The sequence below is a fragment of the Chelonoidis abingdonii genome, chromosome 9 (assembly GCF_003597395.2).
Source record: "Chelonoidis abingdonii isolate Lonesome George chromosome 9, CheloAbing_2.0, whole genome shotgun sequence".
NCBI classification, from domain to species: domain Eukaryota; kingdom Metazoa; phylum Chordata; order Testudines; family Testudinidae; genus Chelonoidis; species Chelonoidis abingdonii.
The window spans coordinates 33,097,974-33,123,368 of NC_133777.1; the positions used below are offsets into that span (position 1 = coordinate 33,097,974).

Genomic DNA, 25,395 nt, shown 5'->3' on the forward strand with positions numbered 1-25,395 from the left:
TAGAATATGGTTGTGAATCTGAGTACTAATAATGGGAAGACAGGAGTAAAAAATAAGAGGTTCTGGACAGTTAACTTAAAAAAGAAATTCACCATTGAAACTTTCAGCCTGAAAGGTTCAGAAATGTAGATGTTATTTTGGAAACTATAATGCAACCTTAACTGTAATAGTTACTCCTGCTCCTTCTGGGATACTGTACACACCTCTTATCTGTAACTGATGAAATACAAATGTTGAGCCTCATGACTTATATGCTTTAGTAATCTTTAGAGACACTCCTTCCTATATTCAAAGGCATTTTGAGAAGTAATATAGTATTTATTATTCTGACAACTGTAAGAGTTTGACCGTCCTCCCATTTAAGTTGAAGGGAGTTTTGTCATTGACCTCAAGTAGTCATATAGTTAAAATCTTGTAGAAATCTGTATTTGTAGGTCAAGGGAGTGTGTTGAAGTCTGCTTAGCATCTGAATGATGGTAGTTTTCCTTTCAGCCAGGAGAAGCTGAGAAGGAAGCACAAGTGGAATCTGGCTCAGTACAACTCTCACAAATGGTTGCGAAAAGGCCCATGAGAGATTTCATTGGTCTGGAAGAATGTGATAAAACTACCCGTGAAGCTATGCTGAACTTCAGCTTCTATCTAACAATTGGGGACATGGATGAGGCCTTCAAATCCATCAAACTCATCAAAAGGTGGGATCTAAACATTTGTAATGACTCATTTAGTGGTGGGATTTATTTTCACTTGTCATATGAAGTTTTGTTCCCTTTAGACTTCTTTAATTTTTCCTCCTTCTCTTTGCCCTCATTCACACTCTGTCGTCCTAAACAAGCTGAAACCTTTGCCCTTTAGGTATTATATTAACTTTTTCTTTGCTGGTCCTGTACTGTACCTGTCATGGTGGTGTCATCCAATGAGAACAATGAAATGTCAGGACATACCTAGTGCATGTAGCAGTACAGCAGATGGGATGTACCTGGCATGGTCAGCAGCAATCAAATGAACTTCTATGACTGTATGATATTGGACATCTCATCCTAGTACCCATGCTCATGTTACTTTTAATGGTATTAATTGGTAGTGTTGTCTCTGTGTGCTATCCCAGCTCTGCATAGATAGCTGGAACAGCAGACGTCAAGCAAACTGCCTAATGACCACAAGATCCATTTGTAACATTGCACTCTTTTATGATTTTATGAAAATATGCTAATGAATATGAATATAGTGTAACTGGAATATGCTTCATGCAAAAGGTCTCTTGTAAGGTATCATTACAAAGCTTATAATCTACTGAGTGTGATCATTCTATTTGTATAAAYGTACCACTCTTGTATCTGAAACTAGAAATATGAAATATAACTCTGAGGGCCTATTGTAATTATGCAAAGTGTGGGCCATTAATGGTGGTTTGGAATCTTGGTGGCTTCCATTAATCAGGACAATTGACTGTAGATGGCTCTGTTTTACTTGTAAGTCTTCCTGTATACATGTGTGCTGGCAAGTGGGTAATGAAGTCTTACAGTGACATGTCACTTGAACTGGAATCAATCTTTAACCTGGTGTCTTTCCATTTGGAAGGGGAGTGGGGGACCCAGAGAGTCAAAAGATTCCTGCCTTGTGCCAAAGCTATATAAGTGGGTGGAACAGAACAAAGGGGGTGGCCATCATGAGAAATTTCCTAGCTACCACTTGAGCTGGAACAAGGGCTGTACCAGGGGAAAGGATTGTGCCCAGACTAAGAAGGTGTCCAGTCTGTGAAAGAAACTTATTGAAACATCTCTGAGGGTGAGATTTTATCTATATTCAGTTTTATTACTGTTTCAGACATAAACATAGACTTGTTCACAATTCACTTTGTTCTGTCTGTTACTACTTGGAACCGTTTAAATCCTACTTTCTATATTTAATAAAATCACTTTTTACTTAACCCAGAGTATGTATTAATACCCCTGGGGAGGGGGGCAAACAACTGTGCATGGCTCTCTGTCAGTGTTATAGAGGGCGAACAATTTATGAGTTTACCCTGTATAACCTTTATATAGGGTAAAACGGATATATTTGGGATTTGGACCCCATTGGGATTTGGGCATCTGAGTGTTAAAGACCGGAACACGTCTTAAGTTGTTTTCAGTTAGTGCAACTTTGGGGCATGTGGTTCAGACCCTGAGTCTGTGTTGGAGCAGACTGGTGTGTCTGGCTCAACAAGACAGGGTGCTGGAGTCCCAAACTGGGAGGGCAGGGAAAGCAGGAGCAGAAGTAGTCTTGGCACATCAGCTGGCAGCCTCAAGGGAGTTTCTGTGACCCAACCCATCACACCGTTAAGGTATGAAGGCACTCAGTGACAAAAACACATGGTACACTAACACATGTATGCCTGTTGCAATGAACTAGCTCAGTTAGTGAGGAGGGATAGCTCAGTGGTTTGAGCATTGGGCTGCTAAACCCAGGGTTGTGAGTTTAGTCCTTGAGGGGCCACTTAGGGTTCTGGGGCAAAAACAAACAAAAAACTGTCAAGGACAGTACTTGGTCCTGCTAGTGAAGGCAGGGGACTGGACTCAATGACCTTTCAAGGTCCCTTCTAGTTCTCTGAGATAGGTATATCTCCATATATTTAGTGGCAGGACTTTCCACTGTCCCCTAGGCCAGCCAAAGACACACTCTTGAGACTCCATTTTATACACCGATACAAACAAGTTACGTATTGTCCCTCTGACATAGTTAGTTACTGCCCCCTCATGTGGCTTGTTACCACCCATTACCTTGTATATGTTGGCTCGACCAAAACATCTCTATTCATCACACTGTCATCCTGACCTTATCTTTAAGAGAGATCAGTGTGTTCTTGTTATCTTTGGGGGCGGGGGAGATTTTGTACCATATTGACTGTCAGGCTGTTCTGGTACCATCCTTCTGGAATGTGTTTGTGTGAGTGTCCTGTGCCTAGCCTTTTTTAGGAATGTATGTGTTTTTTGCAATACCAGGCCTGTTCTTTCCAGGTTCTGTGAGCTTGCAAGCAGGCAGAGCCTGATCTCTGCTAACTTTGCTACTATGCTCTATATCTGCAAAGCTTGACCTTTACTTTTGTTCAGGCCTCACACCAGGTCTTGGATAAAGGGCTTATGTCTCAGGCTCCCTTTCTACTACAGGTAGATGATATTATGGTATATTGAATACATCTAACCTGAATCATGATTCATTACAAAATGGACATTATGAAAATATTAATGTGTGCTGAAAGATGCAGTTGTTCAGGCATATTGTACAGCTGCACAAGTCAGGACTTAACTAAACATCTACACTTCTTGGTCTGTTGAAAACACTTGGCCTCTGCCCTTGGGCCTTTCAGTGCACCTGATGGATTCAGATGTCTGGGGTAAACACACACCTTGTCACTTGTTATCACAGTGCACCACTGATGAAAATACTTAGTTTTCAAGTGTTACAGAAGGATACCCATCGTTTTTCAAGGACAGATTTGCAAATAAAACATTCTGACCATGTGGATTCTCTTTTGTTAAACAGACAAAACATGATTGATAATGATTGATCTTATTATTTGCCATTCAAATACAAAGTACATCATCTAAAGGGAATTGAACATTCACCACTTTATTTATACATTTAAAATAAACACAGTAATACTAAGTATTACAATGTTACTGACCACATAGGTGACTTTTAAATTTTAATGTACATATTATAATATAGATATTGCAATATTAGCTGAAATAATATGTCTTAAATATTCCAATACTTTATTTTTAAAAACTGTAATTATAGCACAATTATTTTTAGAAAATACCTTGCTTTTCTGTAAAATAAGTCAGGGAAATGGAAACAAACTTCTCTTGGTTTTTATAAACTGGTGTAAGAAAAAACTTATCAGCTTTATAGAACTCTGCTCTCTAGAGCAATGTATTATGGGGGGCTGAATTCTAGAAGTCCTCGGTTCTAGAGCATCAAGCTCTGTGGAGCACTACTGATTTTGGGCATCGTGCAGAGTGGCAACTGGGGCTACATTCTTTATTACGTGAAAATTTGGGTGCAGAATAGAACTCAAGAGCCACTTGATCACTTTTTAACAAAGTGAAGCAAAATATAAAGGAGACAGTGACAAAGATGAAAAGCAGAGAATTCAGCTGCGAGCACCACAACAGCCTCAGAGAGAGATTTTATAATGTTTGCAGCTCATAGTCATGCAGTCTTATCAGTGAGTATGATCAAGGTAGCATCTCTCATTGCTGCTTGTCTTTTTCTAACTCTTGTATTTAGGGACTTCTGCAGTGTAGTTTTTGGCTTGCTGGTTGGCCGTCATGCTGTATAGCATCACACTTATGCACTAGAGGTCTGATCTTGCAAGGTGCTGAATACCTTCAGGTCCCACCAATTTATTTGGCACTGAGGGGTCTGACCTGCATGGATCAATTCTTAAATGCCCAGTTCTCAAATTTAGGTGCTCTGATAGGCAGTTATGCTCCCAAGTATCTGCTTTACGTGCCAATTTGTCAGTAAGTGCAGAATGAACATGCTGAATTAGGCACCCAAGTTTGAAAATTGCATGCCAAGTCTGCATACTTTGTGGGAAAAGAATTTAGTATATTCATTCATAGTAGCCATTTCTAACAAAATAAGTTAATTGTATATTTGGGGGTATGGGGAGGTCACGGAAAAACCTCTTCCCATGGATATTAACCCACAGTGTAAACAATGGAGTGCACTTTCAGCACAGTGGATAGGGAGTTTTAGCTGTGTACCTCTCTTTCAATGTTAATGGCACCTCTAGCTGCCTGCAAAATTAACTTAAAAACTCCTAAAGGAGTTTTAAAGACAAAATAGTGTCTGAAAACACACACACTAATTTTTTTGCACTCGTATCATTTACAAATGGCTAGAATTATATTACTTGCTTCTGGGGTTATAGGTTGTGTTCCATGCTTCAGTGTGGAATAATGTTACAGACAAATTAGATGTTTCTAAAAATTGAGTAGGTCAAGCTCACCTTAAAAGAAACATTACCTAAGCCCAAACTCTGCTGTTGTAAATTTTGACACCCATAACAAGTTTCCTGCTCTGTCAGACTGCCTATCTATTGGGTCCAAAGGAGGATTGTGAACACAGCTGAGCCCTTGAGCTTGTTGCATTATTAGGAAGCAGAATAACTTCATTCAAAATAAGGGAAGAATTTAAAATAGTAGGTTGTCCTTTTCCCACTTTCAGTACCCTGACCACACTCACTCTGTCTCTGCCACAGTTGAAAGCTCCTGGCAGATGGCTGTAAAGTTCTATCAGGATGCTTGTGCTGACAACCTAATATATTTCCACTGTACAGTAGAGGAAGAGGGGTGCTGTATAATATATATACAGTCATCTATATTTATATTATATATAATTTATATATATTAATATATATATATATATATATATAATTATGTGTATTATACATATATAGATAGATGGAGCCCATCCAAATAATAATTGAGGGCGTCTTCAAAAGAAGTGAGCTTTGTGATGTCCTTCAACACTTAGTTTTAAATTACAGTGTATACTTATAGAAAACAATTCCAATGCAAGTCTCCTCAGAGGACTCTCCCTTTTCAAGCACATGTTCTCAGCATGGTGACTCAACATAGTCATTCTCCAGCCCCCGGCGGAAGTGAGCAGTCAGGGTGCGGCTAATGACAATGACCCGAGGCGCCATGCAGTCCTCCCGCCTGTGAAGGATGTTCCATATGAGGATGGCGGCTGCCAGTGTGGCCAGGAGGCAGGCCCCAATGTTCAGGTAGCAAGACCAGGACAAGTTGGTGTAGGGCCCTATACGGTAGAAAGTTACCAATCCAATGACCAGAACAAAACCTGCAAGCAGAGTGAGAGAGAGACACTTTTTCAAAATGGGTACTTCTCTTGAATTTCTCTAGCACATTTCATCCCAAAGGATCCCACAGTGCTTCAGAAATTGTACACAGGGATCACTTTACCCAGAAACATGCAGCCTCTCTGGAGTGAAACCCAGGAGGTTTCTAACAGAGCATAGAAACACTATACAACAGTTTAGGACAGTATAAGGACAGAAAAAGATAAATTATCCAGATGAAAGTACAAAGAAAAATTTAGGAAAATGGAATGTAATAGTCAAGCTTGATTTGAACAGGTTTCTGGAGTTCTGGAACACCCACGGAATCAGTGCCTATGTGTGCCATCGATTCTTTAACATCCATATGGTCAGAACCTCACTGTATATCTTGACTAAAAGAGTAGATACCTGGATTGCCCCCTCCACATCAGGCCTATTTCTTTCCATGCTGATTTAAAATATCCTGTCCCCCACCGATACTCTTTTGTATGCTTTTTAGTTCTTATGTCTCATTGACACTATTGGTGACAAAGGCCTATGATATTTCATGCCACCTTTTCTACCCTTCCTGCCAGTGCAGCAAGTTGGTATATTGATTAAAAACATGTATAAAGCAACTTCCATCATTCAGAACACTACATTAATTCAGAAATACATTTTTAAATGTATTTAAAACAAACCACCCATATAAACTATAAGTAGGTAGAGAAGGTACATAATAGAAAGAATAAAAAATATACTGTAGTGAAAGGGAGATGGAGAATATAAGACTATGGGGGACCCCACCATTATGGTGGTAATTAAACTTTTGAAAAAAATGTTTTCAGGTTAAAAGCCGGGAGGGAGGAATATCGAGGAAGAGCAAGGTCAGGCACCAGTGACAACCAAAGCAAAGTCTTTAACAATGTCTACACTAGCAAACTTAAAGTGGCATAGCTGTACCGATGTAGCTGCACTGCTGTAAGATCGCTCATATAGCTGCTCTATGCCAACGGGAGAGAGCACTCCTGTCGACATAAAAAAAACACCTAAATGAGCAGTGGTAGCTATGTCAGCAGGAGAAGCTGTCCTGCCAACATAGTGCTGTGCACAAGTGCTTATGCTTGCAAAACTTATATCAGTCAGGCAGTGTTTTGTTCACACCCTTGAGTGACATAAGTTTTGCCAACATAATTGGTAGTGGTAGTCACCTAATAACTTAAAAGACAATGGTAAAATCACTCAAAGACTGGTGATGTAAGTGTAATAACACTTTGCGTTTCTCTAGTGCTTTTCATTCAAAGATCTCAAAGTGCTTTACAAAGAGTAAAAAGTGAAATTCTCACCACACCTTCTATGAGGCACCATAAGTAGTAAATAATAATCTTCCCATTTCAAACTGAGGAAACTGACAGGTGAAGTGATTTATCTAGTCATACCAGAAATCTGTATTAGAGTAAAGGATAGGACTCAAATCCTGTGGCTTCCAGTCTCGTGTTAACAAGACTGCCCTTCCTGAAGGATGCATCAATAATGCAAAATTGCTTTACAGTCCTCTGTGCTTCCCTTCCTCTCCTCCCATTTAAAGCTAGTTATCAACTTCTAAGAGAGGTAATTTATAGATCGAATTACTTTGACAAAAACTTATACGAAGAGGCAAATATGTCTTGCTTACTAAATAAAACACAGCTTCCTCTCCTCTCAAACACTTCCTTAACCACCATCATAACAGAAGAAATTAATATGGACAAAAGTACCCCATAATGGAGGAAGACTGAAATAAACGAAGGTCAATAAACAGCCAAAAAAGGATCTACAGATACCATTTCACTAAGTTCATTGGCAAGGACAAGTCATGCATGAGCCTGTCTTTCCTAACTTTCCAGTGTCTACATGCTATCTTTCTGCATTAGTAGCATTGCTTGGAAACAGTGTTATCACAGAAGGTCTGTCTTTCTATTGTATATAAAGTCATCCTAGCAGTGATTGGAGATGTGGTCACTAGATCCAGATCCCTTACAGGGAGCACTAGTTGGGGATATATCTTCCAGTGTTAGAAAGTAGCAGGAAACAGCTGTTAGTTTTCACTGTGCAAATAAGTTTAATTTTCATTGAAGAGTTTCAGACACTAATTTATCTCTGGTGCAACTCCACTGAAGTCAGTGGAGATATATGGAGTGTGGATTTGGCCCCATATGTTTCTAGAGCTTTTAAAAAGCTATTCTTTCAAATCGATCTGCTTCTAGGTGGGGCAGCCCCAATTTGTCCTTGTTTTCTGTCCTTCCACAATCACTTCTATGAAATTCTCCACTCACTTAGCTCCACTTTTAACTTACAACACCATGCAGACTATGGGGGTGTGAATTGCAATGTTGCACTATAAACTACCTCATGTAGACCCTGCTGTTGGTAGTCCATCACTGACTGTGACGATACTGTCTCCGTTCTCATCTATGGCTATGCATATGACTCCAAAGTCTGAACCCTGATGCACAGAGTTGGCCACGCTGAGGGCTTGGGAAATCAGTATTTATGATATTTGATGATGCAGCTGTGTGGCACTTTTCACGTGCAGCCTGGAGATTAATATGTTGATTCTGCTTAAATCTGTTACATGCTGATCTTGTCAGAGACCACCAGTGAGTCCTATTCTGAGCCATTTGCTCAAGTTCTTCGGGATTGATGCCAGCCCACTGGAGACTGCTCTTCAGATTATCTTAGGGGAATTCTGTGCCAAAAATTAAAAATTCTGCACACAGTATTTTAAAATTCTGCACATTTTATTTGTCAAAATAATACAATATAATCATACCAGTTTCAATTATTTTTTGTCATTTATTTCAAAATACCTGTCAGCAAGTATGTCTGTAACAATACAGACAACAAAAAAGATTTTTTTTTTGACAAATAGATTCCTTACTAGGTATATTAATACAGAACTCTGAGTAATAATTCATTTAAACTACAAGACAGAACTGTATTTCTCGCACCCTTCAGAAGCTGTGCAAAGGCTTGGGGGAGTCAGAGGTAATGGAGAAGCTGAGGGAGAGGGAAGTAAATTGCTGGGAAGGAGCCTGGATGTGAACTTGGAGGGTTGTTGGGTATGGATTGAAAAAGTATGGAACAGGTTTTTTTGGGGGGTAGGGAAGGATTGTTAGGGAGCTTCCTCCATGCAGACCCTGGCTGACCTCTAACCTCTCCCTTCAGTCAGGCACATCTGCCCCTGCCCCCATGTGTCCTTGCACCCCCCTCCACATGTCTCCATCCCCACTCAGACACTCACTCCCCCTATCCCCATGTGGCTCCGCATTCCCTTCCCCTATCCCTATGTGGCTCTGTACCCCCTCCCCCATCCCCATGTGTCTCTGTGCCCCCACCCAGCCACTCCCCTGTCCCTATGTAGTTCTGCATCCCCTTCCCCAGCACCATGTGGCTCTCCACCTCCCCCATGGCCCTGTGCCTCCACTCCAATTCAGCACCTGCTCAAGTCTGTCCTCCCCCACTAGCCCTTATAAGCCCCTGTTTGATAACACACGCACCCCCAGCACCCCACGCTATCTGTCTCCACAGAGCCCCTGTCTCCTGACCTGACAGGTGCTGCTAAGGCAGAAGGCTCTTTCTCTTCCCTAGCTAGTTGGGAGCTGCTGCTGTGTTCTGTTGCCACAGCTCCCTCTGGTGGGAAAAAGGTGGAACTGCAGAAGTTATTTTCTGCTGGGAGCTGCTGCTGTTCTTGTGCCACAGTGCCCTCTGGTGGGGAAAAAGGCAGAACTGAAGCAACATTTCAGCAAAGCTTTTTTTCTGCGCAAAAATTTAAAAATATGCACAGCTCATTAATTATGCATGCATGCAATAGCGCAGAACTCCCCCAGGAGTACTCTTTGAAGCACTTAAATGGACGACCCTTCTTTCTTTTGCCCTAACTCAGATCTCTTTTGGAAGACAGTGGTCTTCCTTCTGATGATGTGTCCGGTCCCCTTAAGTTGTGCTCTCAGTAATAGTCCCACAATACTGGTTGTTTGCGCTTTTTCAAGGACCTTAATATTGGTCAGTGTGTCCTGCCAACAAATGCTCATTATTGAGTGGAGGGAATGCATATGAATTGCTCAAGCTGTTTAATGTGACATGTATAAAGAGTCCACATTTCAGATCCTACAGGAAAGATGTTAGAACCACTGCACTATAGATCTTCAATTTGATGGAGAGACGAATGTTGTGTTAGTTAAGGACTTCTGTTCAGAGTCTGCCAAGGGCTGGCTGGCTTTACTAATTCTGGAGGAAATTTTTTTATCAAGGGGACCATCACTTGAGATGATACTGTCCAAATACTTGAACTGATCCATATTTTCCAGCTGTATGCCTTGGATGAAGATGGCTGGCAATGGGGCATTGGAATGAGGCGCTGGGTGGAACAAGACCTCTGTCTTCCTGAGACTAATGCTGAGGCCAAAGATCTGGGATGCTTCAGAAAATCTATCAACGATGACCTGAAGGTCATCATGTCTATGAGCCATCAAGGCAAAGTCATCTGCAAAAAGTGCCTCGCCAAGAAGTCTCTCCAGCGTCTTGGTCTTAGCATTGAGTCTTTGAAGATCAAAGAGGGACCCATCGAGTCGATAGCAGATGTATATCCGCTGATCCAAGTCCCTTGTTGCATGGCTGAGAACACAAGCAAAGAACAAGTTGAACAGCACTGGAGCAAGTATGCAGCCTTACTTCATTCCATTCAAGATTTCGAACACACCAGAAAAGTCACCACTGGTGAGCACTTACAGTGTCATGTGGTCATGGAACAGACGGATGATTTATATGAATCTTCTTGGGCAGCCCAATGTATGCAGAATAGCCCATAGACCCTTTCAGTTGACTGTATCTAAAGCTTTGGTCAAGTCACTGAAAACTGCATACAGATCCATGTTCTGCTCCAAGCATTTTTCCTGGACCTGCCGTATGACAAAGATCATGTCCATAGTACTACAACCTGCTCTGAAACCATACTGCACTTCTGGCAGATTCTCCTCAGATATGTTTGCAATGAGTCTGTTCAATAGAATGTGAGCTAGTATTTTCCCTGCTGTACAGAGGAGAACAATGCCTCTATGGTTTCCACAGACAGCTTTGCTGCCTTTCTTTTGTAACAGTGATACAATAACATCTTTGAAGTCTTGTGGCATTTCTTCTTCCTCCCAGATGCTACTGAAGATGTCATGAAACACCTTGATGGCCTTGGGGCCTGCTACTTTATACAGTTCTGCTGGAATACCATCCTTTCCAGAGGTTTTGCCAGAGTTCAGTTGTTTGATGGCTTTCACAATTTCTTCAACTGATGGAGGGAGATTGAGGGTTTCTTGGGTAAATGATTAAGAACACACTGATCAACTGTGCACGGTCTATTGAGTAGACTATTAAAGTGCTCAGCCCATCTCCTTGTCTTTGATGAGGGTTGTGCCATCTGCCGACTTCAAGGGGGCTGTGCTAGATTTAGATGGTCCGCAGACTGCTTTGAGAAAGTCAAAGAACATCTTTGCTTTTTTGTATTTGCATAATGCTGAACCTCTGCAGCTTTCCTCTCCCATCACACACCCTGCATTCTCCTCAGTTGAGACTGGGCCTTATTCTGTAGATACTTAAACTAATCTTTCTTTGAGATGGAAGTGAATTCATTTTGCCATTCAAAAATGCTTTATGCATGTCACTTAGGAGTTTGGAAATGTTCTCATTGTTCTCATGAAACCAATCCTGGTGCACCCTTTTTTTTGGCCCCCAACACTGATTTAGTTGTGTCAATAATCACGTTTGTCAATAATCACTATCCTAGAAACCACTGCTCAGTCGCCTAGGATGCTGCTGAACTTTTCCGCTGTCCTGGGGACGGAGCTGAATGGCCACTAGTCCCAAGGTCGCCTATGTGCAGGATTGTGGCTACAACTGCCAGTCGTCATTTCCACCTGTCACTTTGCTACGCCCCCCGTCGCTGCAGTACTTGGATTAATGATATAATGTTAATGATAAAGTCTGATAAAATTATGTTAAATAGGATGAGAGTTGCAAGAAAAACCTGTGCAGGAAATTTTTGAGTGAGAAAGCCGTTGTAACAGGGGCAGTTCCACTCTCTCTGCCACAGAAGCCAGATTCCAGTGGCACAAAGAATTTTTACGGCTGGGGACTTCTTTAGCTTCAGTGGGTGACGGGGACTTCATTAGCTGCAGTGGGTGACCAGGACATCTTGTCATGCTCTCCATGCCCCACAGCATGTTGCTGAACCGCATTCGTGGCCATTGAACCACAAATTAATTTCCTTTGCCCAGTCTGCCAGAACAGTCTTTGCATGCTAGAGAAAGGCAGTTTCCCTATTTTGCCGAGGGTAGAAGACCCTTCAGCTACCCTGCTAGGGTGAACTGAAAGGTACTTACATCAAATTAATGTAGTCCTGGTTGAAGTGGGACTGTGTTAAGGTGAACTAGGTATCTTTTAATTTGTGCTAGCAGGGTCTACACAGGGCAGTTATAGTTTAGGGTCACACCTCCATAGTCTGCATGGTGGAGCCATGTAGACAAACCTACAGTTAAGATCATTCAAGCCATGTCTTTATTTTAATTTCCAGTCTTCTCTCTCATTGGGCTACATACTGACAATCACGTGATGGCTTTGTTTGCCTAAAGATTTTGAGACCCAGCCTGCAGTGGACTTTTTGCATAGTGATCAGCACACTCAGATTGCTGACTTCATCAGAATAACTGTTTCACCCCTAAGTTGATCTATGAAGAAAACCTTGCAAAGACTCCAGCCAGTATTCTTTGTGCACTCAAAACTCCCATTGAAGTTGATGGGAATTGTTTGGTGTGCACAGAATGCCATATGAAACCCTAAAATTGTAATCAAGTAGGTTTACAATACAAATTTTTTTAAAATAGATACTTAATAGCTTTAATCTCCCCTTTTTGTAATACCCTTTTGGATTGTTTTTGATTCTCTGCTGACTTTGGTGTTTGTTAGGTCATTGTTACCTTTGCCTTTAAGGCTTTATGTAAAGGCATTTTTTGTTAGTAATAATGGCAGGAAGGAAAGTTGTGGCAGCCAGAAATTAAAACCACATTGCTTTAGTCCCAGTCTAATGCTTTAACCACAAGCCCCATTTTCCTCTGAATTCAGTGATGTTACTCCTGACACATATTGGTGTGAGGAAAGAAAGTCAGGTCCCTTATTATTTGTGGAATGCATGCCTCATTTTTTTTAAACTGACCTCTTAGAGGTTAATTTACCTGTCTGTAAAATGGAGATGATGATTCTTTCTTTTTCCCACCTTTTGTTTGTTATGTCTATTAAACCTGTAAGCTCTTTGGTGGGAGGGACTGTCTCTTAGTATGAGTTTGTACAGTTCTAGCTTAATTGGTTCTCATCTCAGTTGGGGGCTGTACACGCTACTGTAATACACATAAATAATAGACTGTTCTGGCAGCCTGGGCAAAGGAAATTAATTTGTGGTTCAATGGCCACGAATGCGGTTCGCTCTTCTACAGGTCTTCTAAGGCCTGAAATGATTTTAACTGATGTTTGTAAGCTAGACTAGAATTCAGTTTGTTGGTGTCCCTTTTAAGTAGGAAGAACATTGGGCCTAAACTACTTGATAGTGTGCCTTTATAAGTAAACTAAAAGTGCCATTATATATGTTTGTAATACTTAAGGCCAGATTCTATGGGTGGGGGCACATTGGTTCAGGAAGCCCTTTCCCTTCTTTTCATGCCTGCACAGGGCTAACCAGAAACTGGTGCTTACGCTTGCCTAGATGCTCTTGGGCATGAGAAGGCAGGGCCATGGTCTAATCAATCCAGCAGATGATTGGTGCTGACACCAGGAAGTATATGCTAGATGTGGCTCCTCAAACGTTCCACCATATGATTCCCTTAATAACCCTGGATGCTTCCAGAAACTGCCAGTCATGCAATACCCCTCTCCCTGCTGTAATGTGCTCTTTTTAATAGGCAGCAGGTTTAAAACAAACAAAAGGAAGTATTTCTTCACACAACACATAGTCAACCTGTGGAACTCTTTGCCAAAGGATGTTGTGAAGGCCAGGGCTATAGCAGGATTCAAAAAAGAACTAGATAAACTCATGGAGGATATGTCCATTAACGGCTATTAGCCAAGATGGGCAGGGATGGTGTCCCTAGCCTCTGATTGCCAGAAGCTGGGAATGGGCAACAGGGGATGGATCATTTGATGATTACCTGTTCTGTTCATTCTCTCTGAAGCCTCTGGCATTGGCCACTGTCGGAAGACAGGATACTAGGCTAGATGGACCTTTGGTCTGACCCAATATGGCCATTCTTATGTTCTTACATTCTCTCTCCTTCTCACATGGCTTTGGCTTCTAAAATTGTGGTAGAACCTTGCATGTTTACAGTACTACACACATTGTAGCAGTAGCTATTCCTCAGCTATTTAAATACTTCATTGTAGGACTGAAAACACTACTCCAAAGTGAATCAAGAAGAAAACACAGTTAACTGTATTGTGCTAAGCTCCTCTAAATATGCTTGCATCTGCAATAGGAAGTAGTGCACCGTGGTGAATCATATGTCTCGCCCAATTTATAACTATGAAGGAGGCATTATTGCAATAAATTCCTCTACTCCTGATGTTGCCATTTGCCTTGATCAACTTCAGGTGAAATTGTAGTTGCTGCTCTACACCAGTCATACGAAAGAAGGAGAAGAAGATCTATCTTGCAAGCTTTTTCCCTTTCTGTGCAAAGGATGCATAGATTATGAGTTGCCTGTTTTACTGATATGTCACAAGGCTATACAAGTTAAGGTTCATAAGCCAACCAACAGTTTCACCCAGCGAATGTGTGACAGATTTTGAAATGCTGATTACAGATCAGGGCCACACAAGACAATGAGTGCCCTGGAAGTATCAGAATTATCCTGGCATCTATCTCCCTTGCTGTTCTGGTGCCTTGTAATAAGTGAATCACTGAGTTGTCTGGCTGGTCTTAATTAGTTTTTCCTTGAATAGATAATGCACAGAGTTGGTGATGATGGGCTTGATACAAGGACCATTGAAGTCAGTAGTAGTCTTTCCATTGACTTCATTAGGTTTTAGATCATTGCTTATATGGGCAGCAATAACCTGCCTCTACTGTAACTTTAGATAAAATATATCACAATAAATAATTCTAGTCTGAGTATAGCAGCTGCATAACTTCCAATCATTGCATTGTGTATAGTGGCTTCTTCAGTATGCCAGCGTAGATTTACAGGTATCTATGGTACTGTTATGTCTAATGTGTGGAAATACTGTGTGATTAGCGCTTGCAGTTTCCTGACCTAAAATGAGATCCATTGGTACAAACCTGCTGGGGAAAAAACCTACAGGTTTACTGGCATTTGAGAGTGCTGCATTCCCCAGACACACACTTCATCCTGTGCCTTGATCAGTTACACACAGGAAAGTGGCAATAGTCTGTTTACATTGTTTTATGGAACCTCAGAAAGCTAAAGAAATGCCTTAAGCATATTTCCCACTATCTAAACTTACTTCCAAACCCAAATTTATGTTATTATATTACCTGTCTTTTTTTTTTTCTTTCTATCTTTGAGATCACTTGGGGCAAGTTACGACACTAAATGGGTATGCAGCTCTCGGCTAGATCAGCAGTCTTTGTGAGCAACTCTGTTCCATTTTGTGGAGTGATTATTCATCAGGAAAAAAGACTAAGATTTCCTCACAGTGCTTAAAATAAAACTATTTTGGTTAGCAGGACTGTTTCCCTTCACAGGCCCTTTGCCTGAACCCTGGTTCAGACCAGCAGCCAATCACATCACAGCCTTGTCTCTTCTTGCAGTTTCATGCCAGGTTCTGAATGGGAGGGAGTCTGGAGATGGGGAGCTCAGAAAATGATTCTTACTTGGCAGAAAGCATAAGTGAGTCATAGGAGCTATTGAAGAGTAAAAACTGTCTGGTCAGTACAGTCTACCAGAGGCTAGACAGGAACTGACATTTAAGAGCAGAGAAAAGTGTAATGCAGAAGGAAGAGCAAGGAATATTAATTTGAGAGAGCTCTTACAGTTCACTGTTTCTAACCTCTGTGAATTAGTCTAGGGTGAGTGAGTTGAGAGAGCTTTAAAATCAAATGTTTATGGTAAGTATTTGATAGGATGAGTTACAGCATCCTCAATCAACTGAAATAGTGGCCAAGGTAACCAGAAACTGATGTTAGGCTTACAAATGTGGGAGTTCAGCAGCAGAAGTGTGAAGCAAGATCATTCTCTGTGAGAGATACTGTGGTGCATGCTAGAAGGCTTCATTGTCGTGGTACAGAAGTCAAGACTTCTTTGTACTGCAGTGAATACTACTGTTCTAAAGATTAGATATTTCTTGAAGCCAAGAGCCACATAGTTTATTGGAGCAGTTTGATCCTGCACAGTGCATATCTCTTGTTTGCTTGTTATTACACCAATGAGAATGCGTGCCAGCCAAGATTTGGCTGAAACATCTGGTATGTCTATTCACTAAATCACAGTGCTAAATTCATCATGCTCACCTTGTAGCAACCTGGCCCTTGGGGAAGGTATTCACCCTTGCGGGAAGGTAGGTTTTTTTGCTGGGGAAGGACAGCTTTGCATTCTGCTGGGCCTCTACTAGAGCAACATATCTGTGGGAAAGGCTAGTCTGCAATCATTTCATGAGGGGGTTTCTAGGATGGGACTGAGAGGACTACCTGGTTATATGCATACTGTGTGCTTTCCTGCTGGGCAAAATACTGGTGCACCTTAATGCTGAAGTAAAATGCACCCATTTGTTTAACCGAAAGGCGTATTTGATGCATCATTTGGTGTAATAAAGTAACTGGAATAGAACATTGTCATAGTATCCGTGTCTCCTGCTTTGATTAATAATAGCTTTTGCCTTCACTAAGGTATTTATTAGCAGCACTAAACCTTTGGCAGTATTTTAGTCTAGTGACCTTTTTTGATGAATATTGTTGAATATTTTTTGTTTCGCTCATAGCTTCCTTTAGAAGGAATTCTAGAAAAAGTAGGGTCTGGGACTCTGCCTTCTGTTATAGTGATACATAGCTTGCAGTTAACACCCTTGTCATCCGTGGAATATGTTGATGCAAAACCAGTGTGAGAACAAAGTCTGACCCAGTATCAGGATTATTGAAAATGCTCTTTTAATCAGATTTTTAAAAAAAATGATTGTTTTAATATTGGAACTAAAACTATTCCCACTACTTCAAAATGACTGTAGTATCTTTGCATTTTTTTAAATAGATATTTCTTTCATACTGATAAACAGAGAATCAGAACTGTTTCAGCGTTTCAGTAAAACATCTGACAGGCGTATTGGGGCAGAGATGTAATGAGAAGTGTGAAGGAACAAAGACATTGAGCATAAGTTACGTTCTATCATCTTTTTTTTGTTGGGATTTTAAAAAATTATATACAGTGTTTCATTTAATTCTGTTCCTAGTCCTCCGAAGTATTGGGTTTATAGGCATCTTGGTAGAAGTCTGCTTTAAGGATGGACTTGAAGGAAGTGAGGATGGAAGCAAATATTAGGCTGATTAGAGCCATATGAATACTTGGAAGGGCATGGTGCATCAGTCATGAAGGAGTTCCAGGAGTAAGGCATGACACAGATGAAGGCATGGAGATGAGTGGAAGGATAAGAAGTGACCAGTTAGTTGCATGATTGATATCTTCATCTTTGTTCGGTGATGACTGTTCTGTTGTTCTGTACTGCATTAAGATGCATGTAGATTAATGGTATAGAAGTTAGAAGTGGAGAATCCCATTAGCTCATCCATTCTATCTCCCTGCCAATGCACAATCGTCCCTACTCTGTATTGTGGGACTAGAGTGAACAGTATGTCTGCAGCAGTGTCTTCATCAGTTACCACTAAAGGGGTGTCAGCCAAAAGACACAAGGTGTAGACAGTTAGAAATCAAGGCTTGAAATTCAAAGGAAATGTGTAATAAGGTGTTTGCCTATAAATGGCAAGCCAAGCAGAGAGATAAGGCTTCTTATTGTCTTCAGTGTAGGGGCTGGACATTTATATGGATCTCAAGAATATCCAGAGTGATCGTAATTTAATAAGAAAAAAAATTAAACCTCATGTTTACAGTTTAAGCCAATCTTACTATTGGGGTATGTCTATGCTGCATTGTAAACCCAGGCTGTGACTCAGATTTAAGCCCAACCCTGCGCTACTGTCCATGTACAAAGCTTTCTGAGTCAGGTCAATAAGCCCTCAAGACCTGGGCCTGTGGACACACCCAGGAGGGTGGGTCTAAGCCTAAATCCTGCTGTGACTGGGGTCCAAGCCCTGTCACTTTGTGGTGTGGATGCAGCTCAAGCCACAGATGTGAATCAGGAAGTCTGTACTGTGCAGTATGGACACTTTAGCACAGTTGTGCACCCCGGCTCCAGGAATTGTAAACTCAAGTTTATAATATAGTGTGGATGCATGGAAACATGACTCCACAAGCATGTGTCCCACAAATCTGGGTTTACAATGCAGCGTAGGCATATACTTGGAGACCAGGATTAAAACTAATGTGGGGAGCAAATTATCCCACACATTCCAATTATGGGGTACTTGCACCATCCTCTGAAGCAGCTGATATGAGTAACTGCGAGAGAAAGGATGCTTGGCTAGATAGACCTTGGGTTTGAGATAATATAGCAGTTCTTGTGTTCCTAGTAGGTTAATCTTCTATAGATTCCCCTTTGCCACCTATTATTTTAGTATTTGAAGGAGTTCCCATTAGGATAGTTACTCTATAAGCTTTTTTTTTAATCCACCCTTATATTCAGCATGTTGCAGCTGTAACAGTTTCTTGGAAAAAACTTCTAGAGAGAAATTTCTGAGGGTTGACACAAAATTCCATACACAAAACTAGTTCCATTTTCACGACATAACTTTTCCAAAGCAAACAGCTTTCTTTCCTGTGAACTGGGAGGTAATGAGGCTGTGGAGTTTTGGAGCTGTGTGAATCCTAGTACAGCCACTGGAGTACTGCTTCCTCTCTCCTTTCCTTCCTCCCTGCTTCCTAGGGCTTTATTTTCTGTCAGAGGGTCATCCTTTTGAATGACTGTCAAATGCTCATGCAGGTGGCAGAAATAAAGAAGAAACAGGTCTGGGATTCGTCATGAGTGCTGGTGAGGTGCATGTTGATCAGAGATGGTTGTGTCGTCAAGGCAGAAGTTGTGATTGGGGGCCTATAGAGTATGACAATATTTGAAACTCAGTTTTCTGTAATAAAAATGACTTCTTCTCAGATCACAATAATAATAGGAAACCATAAAATAGTGCACATGCTATGTTACTAGGATGGTATTCAGGGTGAAAACAACCAACACTGGTGATCACCAACAGATTGAAGGCTATTGTTAAAAAAAAAAAAAGAATAAAAGTCATAAATCTGCCAGTGATCACTAGTGGTCTGTGGAGCCCTTGCTGGTGCACTGCAGGAGGAAAGATTGTGAAAGATCTTTTAATCCATCTTGTGGCTTGTGTCTGAACCCTCTCCAGTTTATCAACATTCTTCTTGAATTGTGGGTCCCAGAACTGGACAGAGTGTTGCAGCAGTATTCCAGCATCAGGGCCAAATGGAGAGGTAAAATAATCTCTCTACTCCTTGAGATTCCCCTGTTTATGCATCCAAGGATTGTATTGGCCATTTTGGGCACAGCACCGCACTGAGAGCTCATGTTCAGCTGATTATCCACCACAATTCCCAAATCCTTTTCAGATCATTGCTTCCCAGGGTAGAGTACCCATTGTGTAGGTATGGCCTACATTTTTGTATACATTTACATTTAGCTGTGTTAAAACACACATTGTTTGCTTGAGCCCAGCTAGCAAGTGATCCAGATCGCACAAGGACAAGTCACTGATACCTTCATTATTTACCACTCCCCAAATTTTTGTGTCATCTGCAGACTCTTTCAGTGATGATTTTGTTTTCTTCCAGGTCATTAATAGAAAGATTAAATCGCATAAGGGCCAAGAACAGATCCCTGCAGGATCCCACTAGTTACATACCCATTCAATGATGGTTGCCCATTTATAATTATATTTTGAGACCTATCAGTTAGCTAACTAGCTTTTAAACCATTTAATGTGCGCCATGCTAATTTTACATCTTTCTAGTTTTTTAATCAAAAATGTCATTCACACTTTGACTAAATGACATATTAGTGTTTGGTAGGTGGCAAATGCACCATCCCAGTCTGGGGAGTCACCACCACGGCAGGTGTGGGGTTTATCATGCTCGTTCTGATCCTGGTGCTGTCCATCTGCCTGTGCCGGGCCAGGAGACGAGGTGAGTGGGGCCTGGGGGGTTAGAGCAGCGGGGGCTGGGAGCCAGAACTCCTGGGTTCTGGATACTGCCACCCAGTTAACCTTTTTTCTAACATTTACTCATGGGTTTACCCCTCCCCCCCATCTTTCTCTTGGTTGTCTGACCAACACAGCGGTATGTCACTCCCACCTCATCCCTGCTCGTCATAGTGTTGTTCTTGCTCATGAGAGATGCTCTATGCTGCTTCAAATGTCATATTAGAAATGAAGGGGGCAGAATTCCACAGTGTGAATGAAACTCTACAGTCCACATTTGACTATGTTTTGTGTAGAAAGTTCTTATAAATACATGTTTCATATCCACTGTCCTCTTCTTATGTGTCTGCCCTTCTCTATGGACTTGCTAGTTTATACTGAAACCTTCTGGGAGGTTCTCACTCTGGAACATAGGATTGGCTACAAACCAATGTCTGTAGTTTCCCAGGGGAGAAGATCCCTTCTCCCATCAGAAAACAGACAAAACACACTCCTGATGTCCTAGATCTAGCAGTGTATTGTGTCCAATCAGCTGAACTTTTGGTCCCATTCACACTTTGAATGTGTACATTGGTATAAAAAAATAGAAATAACACGTTGGTCATGATGTTTAACGTTGTGTACTCTGGGATTAATCCAGGAGACTTGGCAGATGAGATTTTTGTGGTCAACCGGAGTGTCTTGATAGTGGAAGGAACACATTAGATGCCAGGGGTACAAAGGAGGGAACGACCTCCTCAGATACTACACTCCTAATGCCTCATCCCAGGAGCGAGATTAACATGGATAGTCAGACTGACTTCCTTCCCCCATCATCCTTGAGAAAGAGAGTGAGCTGCCGGTAGAAAGCTGATCCTTGGATGGGATAGTGGAAGTTTACATCTCTCTCCTTTTTTATCTAAATGTGTTCTTGTAAGAATATATCAACTGTATGGCCTGGAGAGAATTATTTTAAACATAAATCTTCATGAAGCGAATAAGATTTTAAATAGGTCTCCTGTAACTCATTGCAAGACTGAGAGAAAACATCCAGCTAAAAATGAAGGTTCATCTAGTGGAGAGCAGTATATTTGACAGCTGAGCTTGCTCCCCTTTCCATCTTCCTATGAGACTCATTGCATCATCTCTGCAAACAGGAGCCTTCTGATTCAAACAGCCGATGGTCTTTCTTTGTAACAGTGTCACTAGCTGCCAGATTCCCTCTCTTCACACCTTTGAGTATAGACAGTTGAGTCCAGGAGTTCATTTGTTTTTTCTTTCACTATTCTCATTAGCGTTTTGTTAATCATTCTGACTCTGGCTTTCCTCCCTTTTCCCCTCCCAGCACTGGGGATTTCAAGGTTCAGCTTGCATAACAGGTAATAGCAGGCATTTCCTTCTCCTGTGTCGGGATATCCTGGCGCCCTTCAGTCTCTCTCTGACTGTATTTAAAACAGACTCCAGCACAGGAAAGAAAAAAAAAAAAAAGCCCAGTCTAAAATTAGCAGCCTTGATAGAAGAAAGGCACATGGCTGTCCACTGGACTGTTTGTCAATGAAACAACAAATCTAAACAGAGCCAGAATGCATTTCCTGTCTGTGGCAAACAGGCATGCTGAGCTTTGGAGAGGAGGGGAGAAAGGGAGAGAAAGGCAGACCTCACACCAAAGGGAAGAAAGAACTGGACCAAAGGCATCCAGAGGTAAAAGCAGTGTGTTGTGCTGCTGATCTCACAAGAAGAGGCTGTATGCAGATCTTGCTCTGCTAAGGCTGTAGTTCTGGATCCTGGCAGTGTCGCACCTGTGCATGGGGTCCCGCTGGACTCAGAAACTGAGTGTATTACAGCTTAAACTCATGTGTTTCTTTGTGTATCATACAGTCCCTTCTCCTTATTGGACCTTTGAATTCCAGAAGGCTTGAAGGGGTGTCTCAGCTATCCTTCACCAGCGGCACTGCAAAGGCAGCTGAATTATTATTGCTGTTAGATTTAAACTGAAGTAAAGAATTGGGCTCTGACCTTAACATTCATTAATATTACATCACCGTGTTTTTTTCCATTTAATTATACATTTTGGACCCAATCCTGCAAGCCCGCTGTGTATGGAACTCCTATTCAATGACTGTTCTTTGCATGGATGTCTTGACTGGCTTGTGTAGTGAAGGAAGGGATTAATGTAAAATGTTCATGATTTGATGCCAGTGGTTTCGCTGTGGAGTAGAGATGAAACCATTTCCTCCTTTCCCCACTGGATTCTGTATACAGTTATTATCCATGAGAATTACTGTGGGAATTTCATTTATAACTGTCAGTGTTTCCATAGTGTTTCATTCTGCAGTCTGTAGTTTTATTTACTAGTTATTCCCACTCATTGCAATCTGGCAGATCTCCCAAGACTAAAATTCAGTCAAGTAAAGGCATATAATCATACTGCAGTATGGCTGCAAAAATTCATTCTGTCCTATCTTTACTCTTCTCTGTAGTCCCTCTGGTATTTTTAGTCCTATTAAATCTTGAAGTTTGGCTTCCACTGTTTCCTTGTGTTTTGCTGCCTTTACTAATGAGAGCTACACAGTGGCTTGTTTTCTTGGTTGACTGAGGACTTATTCAGATCTATTTCAGAAATAATCTCCTGTTCGTGTTCTGCAGAAGCTCGTAAATCAATGGGCTAATATTAAGAGAGAGCTATTGAGGGATAGAAAACATCTGAAGAAATCTACTTTGGAATTCAAACCCTATTGCTGTTCTGTTTATTCTAAAGAATTTGTAAAGCAGAATATTCTGCCTGTCCTGATCTAGATAGAATTTACCAGGTCGGTCTCCATGTGCAAAAAGAGGTACTTACTGGCAAGTTGGAACACAGCAGCTATGGCTTCTTCCCACCACTGGACATCCTGTGAAATAACAGGCAGTTCCACTAGGCCCAAGACGAAAATGAGCTGACCAGCAGTCAAGGCGACGGTAGCGATTAGGTTACAGGCCCGCATCATGTCAAACTGCACTGTGGGGGACACACAAAGACTGAGTAAGAGCATCATCTTAAAATAAAATCTTGGGGTTAAAAAGCAATACCCCACCAAGAAGCCATGGCAAAGTTGCCAGACCCTGAAAACATGCTTCAGAAGCTGCATATCTGCTAATTTTATCCCAATTTATAACAAACTCTTACTCTGATCTACAGTCATGATTAGGCTATCTAAGAACAGGTTGCCTTTCATTTACACAGAAATCTGTCATCATCTGTTCAGAGCAGCATCCCTTGTATAAAGCAGATAGCCTTGTTTTCAGACATAGCCTTCCAAAAAAGAATAAACATTTGTCCTTCTGGTTGTTTTATCCATAATTATAAGCACAAACTCTTTGGGGCAGGGACCATCTTTTTGTTCTGTTTGTACAGCACCTAGCACAACATCTGTAATACAAATAATAACTCCCAAGGCAAACCTACTGCTTTGAACTCATTGTCTTTCTCCTAGTATAGTAATGTTGCATTTGAGACCAGCTGATGAGCTAAAGCCTGCATCTCCCTTGCTTAAGTGGGAGCTACAGGTAGGGTATTATGGAAGAGATTCTCAACTACTAAAATTTGCTCCCTGTCCTGGTCTTTCAGAGCCCAGATTTGTTAATTTACCAGGCACATTGCAAAACTCCTCTTTTTCTGGATGTTTGAGCAGGAAGTCAGTTGAGGGTAAAAGGGCAGTTATTTGTGGGGTTGTTGCAGTTTTCTTGTAATACCCTGTACACACATTGTGTCCAGTCATTGATATGTGTATACAGTTATACTGTGCAGTATTGTAATATTTACATATTACAACACACAGCACAAATATAGAATTAATCATGGAAATAAATATTTGGAGGCCAGGATAGGTACTTAATAGAAATGAACACATTTCCTAGCTGGTTACTGAATAGACAGTATTCATTGCGAAGTTTACTACTTTTAGTCAGCTTGATGGTGTTTTTCTTCTTCTTTTCCTGTTAACATAATGGATGTCCTGTTTTCATCTTTTTCCTTCCTTTCTAGCTAACGGTGGACTTTATAAATGTCATTGTGCCAACACAACATCCCTTGCCTAACATGCCACTGCTACTCTGAAGTAGGAAGGATTTGCCATGTAAATGGCAACACTTTGGAAAGGAAAATGTTTACACTGACAATGAATGCAAATCTTCACCAGAATTGTTAAAGGGTGATAGACTGATTATGGATAGACAGTGTGGGTGCATGAGATACTGGGATCTGAGATTTCCTACATGATGAAAATGTCACAGAAGGGTTAATTCTCAGCTATTGTTACACCCTCTTACATTTTTCCAAGCTTTTTTGGTAACAAACTTCCATGATTTTGCAGTGGCTTGTTCCCAGGTCTCACCATTTATTTATTGGGTTCTGACAAGTATCTGTGATGTTTGGTGCCAACACTCTATATTACTATGGAATGAAACTAGGAAATTTGTTGAGAGCTAACAATACTTAGTGGAGATCATTCAAACATGAACCTCTGTGTTGTGTTTAAAAAAACAGGTGCATACCAAAATCCATTAAGAAATACAGTGAAACCCTTAAATGAATGCCCAGAAAGGAAATAAACCTGTCAAAAGACATAAAGGTAACCTGCACAGTGAAAAAGTGAGTTTGTGCCTCTCTTTGTTTATTAATACAAAATAAAGAAGAGAGAAAAGAGTTTAACCCAGAAGTGAGGTAGTTTTTTGGGTTGTGTAAGGTTTTTTCCTACTAGTTTGTTTTTATTAGAAAGGTAGATCTTGTTGTCCACAGGTGCCAGCTTCCTCCTTGCCCTGGGGGTGCTCAACCCCCACTCTGCCCCAGGTCCCACCCACACTCCACCCCTTCCCCCAAACTCCTATCCCACTCTGCCTCTTCCCTCCCCTCCACCTCACCCTGCCTCTTCCCCACTGTGACATTGCGCTCCATATGTTTTATGGAAATATGCTTGTAAGTGTGAATATGATGTAACTGGAATATGCGTTATGCAAAAGGTCTGTAAAGATGCAGGACTCACCCCTGTGGCACCTCTTGCTGGCCATCCAGGGAATTAGCTCTTTTCCAGCTTCCATAGTGCCCTCTGCAGGCCAGTGTCCCTCTGCTGCTTGGCTCCTCTGTCCCTCCCAGGACCCTTGTGTTTAGGGGGCTGCCCCCTGGCAATACCCCCTGTCATAAACAGATGGTTAAGGGTTAATATTTCTTTTACCTGTAAAGGGTTAAGAAGCTCAGTGAACC

The 25,395-nt window shown here is 41.3% G+C and overlaps 3 protein-coding genes across 3 annotated transcripts in view; 1 reads left to right on the forward strand and 2 right to left on the reverse strand.

Annotated features, from left to right (window-relative positions):
• The window catches only part of TELO2 (telomere maintenance 2), a 308,161-nt gene that overhangs the window by 183,439 nt on the left and 99,327 nt on the right, over window positions 1-25,395 (reverse strand). The window lies entirely within an intron of this gene.
• The window catches only part of IFT140 (intraflagellar transport 140), a 237,089-nt gene that overhangs the window by 152,267 nt on the left and 59,427 nt on the right, over window positions 1-25,395 (forward strand). Inside the window, exon 25 of the mRNA XM_075069081.1 lies at window positions 493-692. Coding sequence (XP_074925182.1) covers window positions 493-692 — 200 coding nt within the window. The remainder of the gene's footprint in view (window positions 1-492; window positions 693-25,395) is intronic.
• TMEM204 (transmembrane protein 204) overlaps window positions 5,421-25,395 on the reverse strand; it is a 38,092-nt gene continuing 18,117 nt past the window's right edge. Inside the window, exons 2-3 of the mRNA XM_032796877.2 lie at window positions 22,999-23,154; window positions 5,421-5,853 (exon numbers count right to left, since the gene is read on the reverse strand). Coding sequence (XP_032652768.1) covers window positions 5,609-5,853; window positions 22,999-23,154 — 401 coding nt within the window. The 3' untranslated portion in view covers window positions 5,421-5,608. The remainder of the gene's footprint in view (window positions 5,854-22,998; window positions 23,155-25,395) is intronic.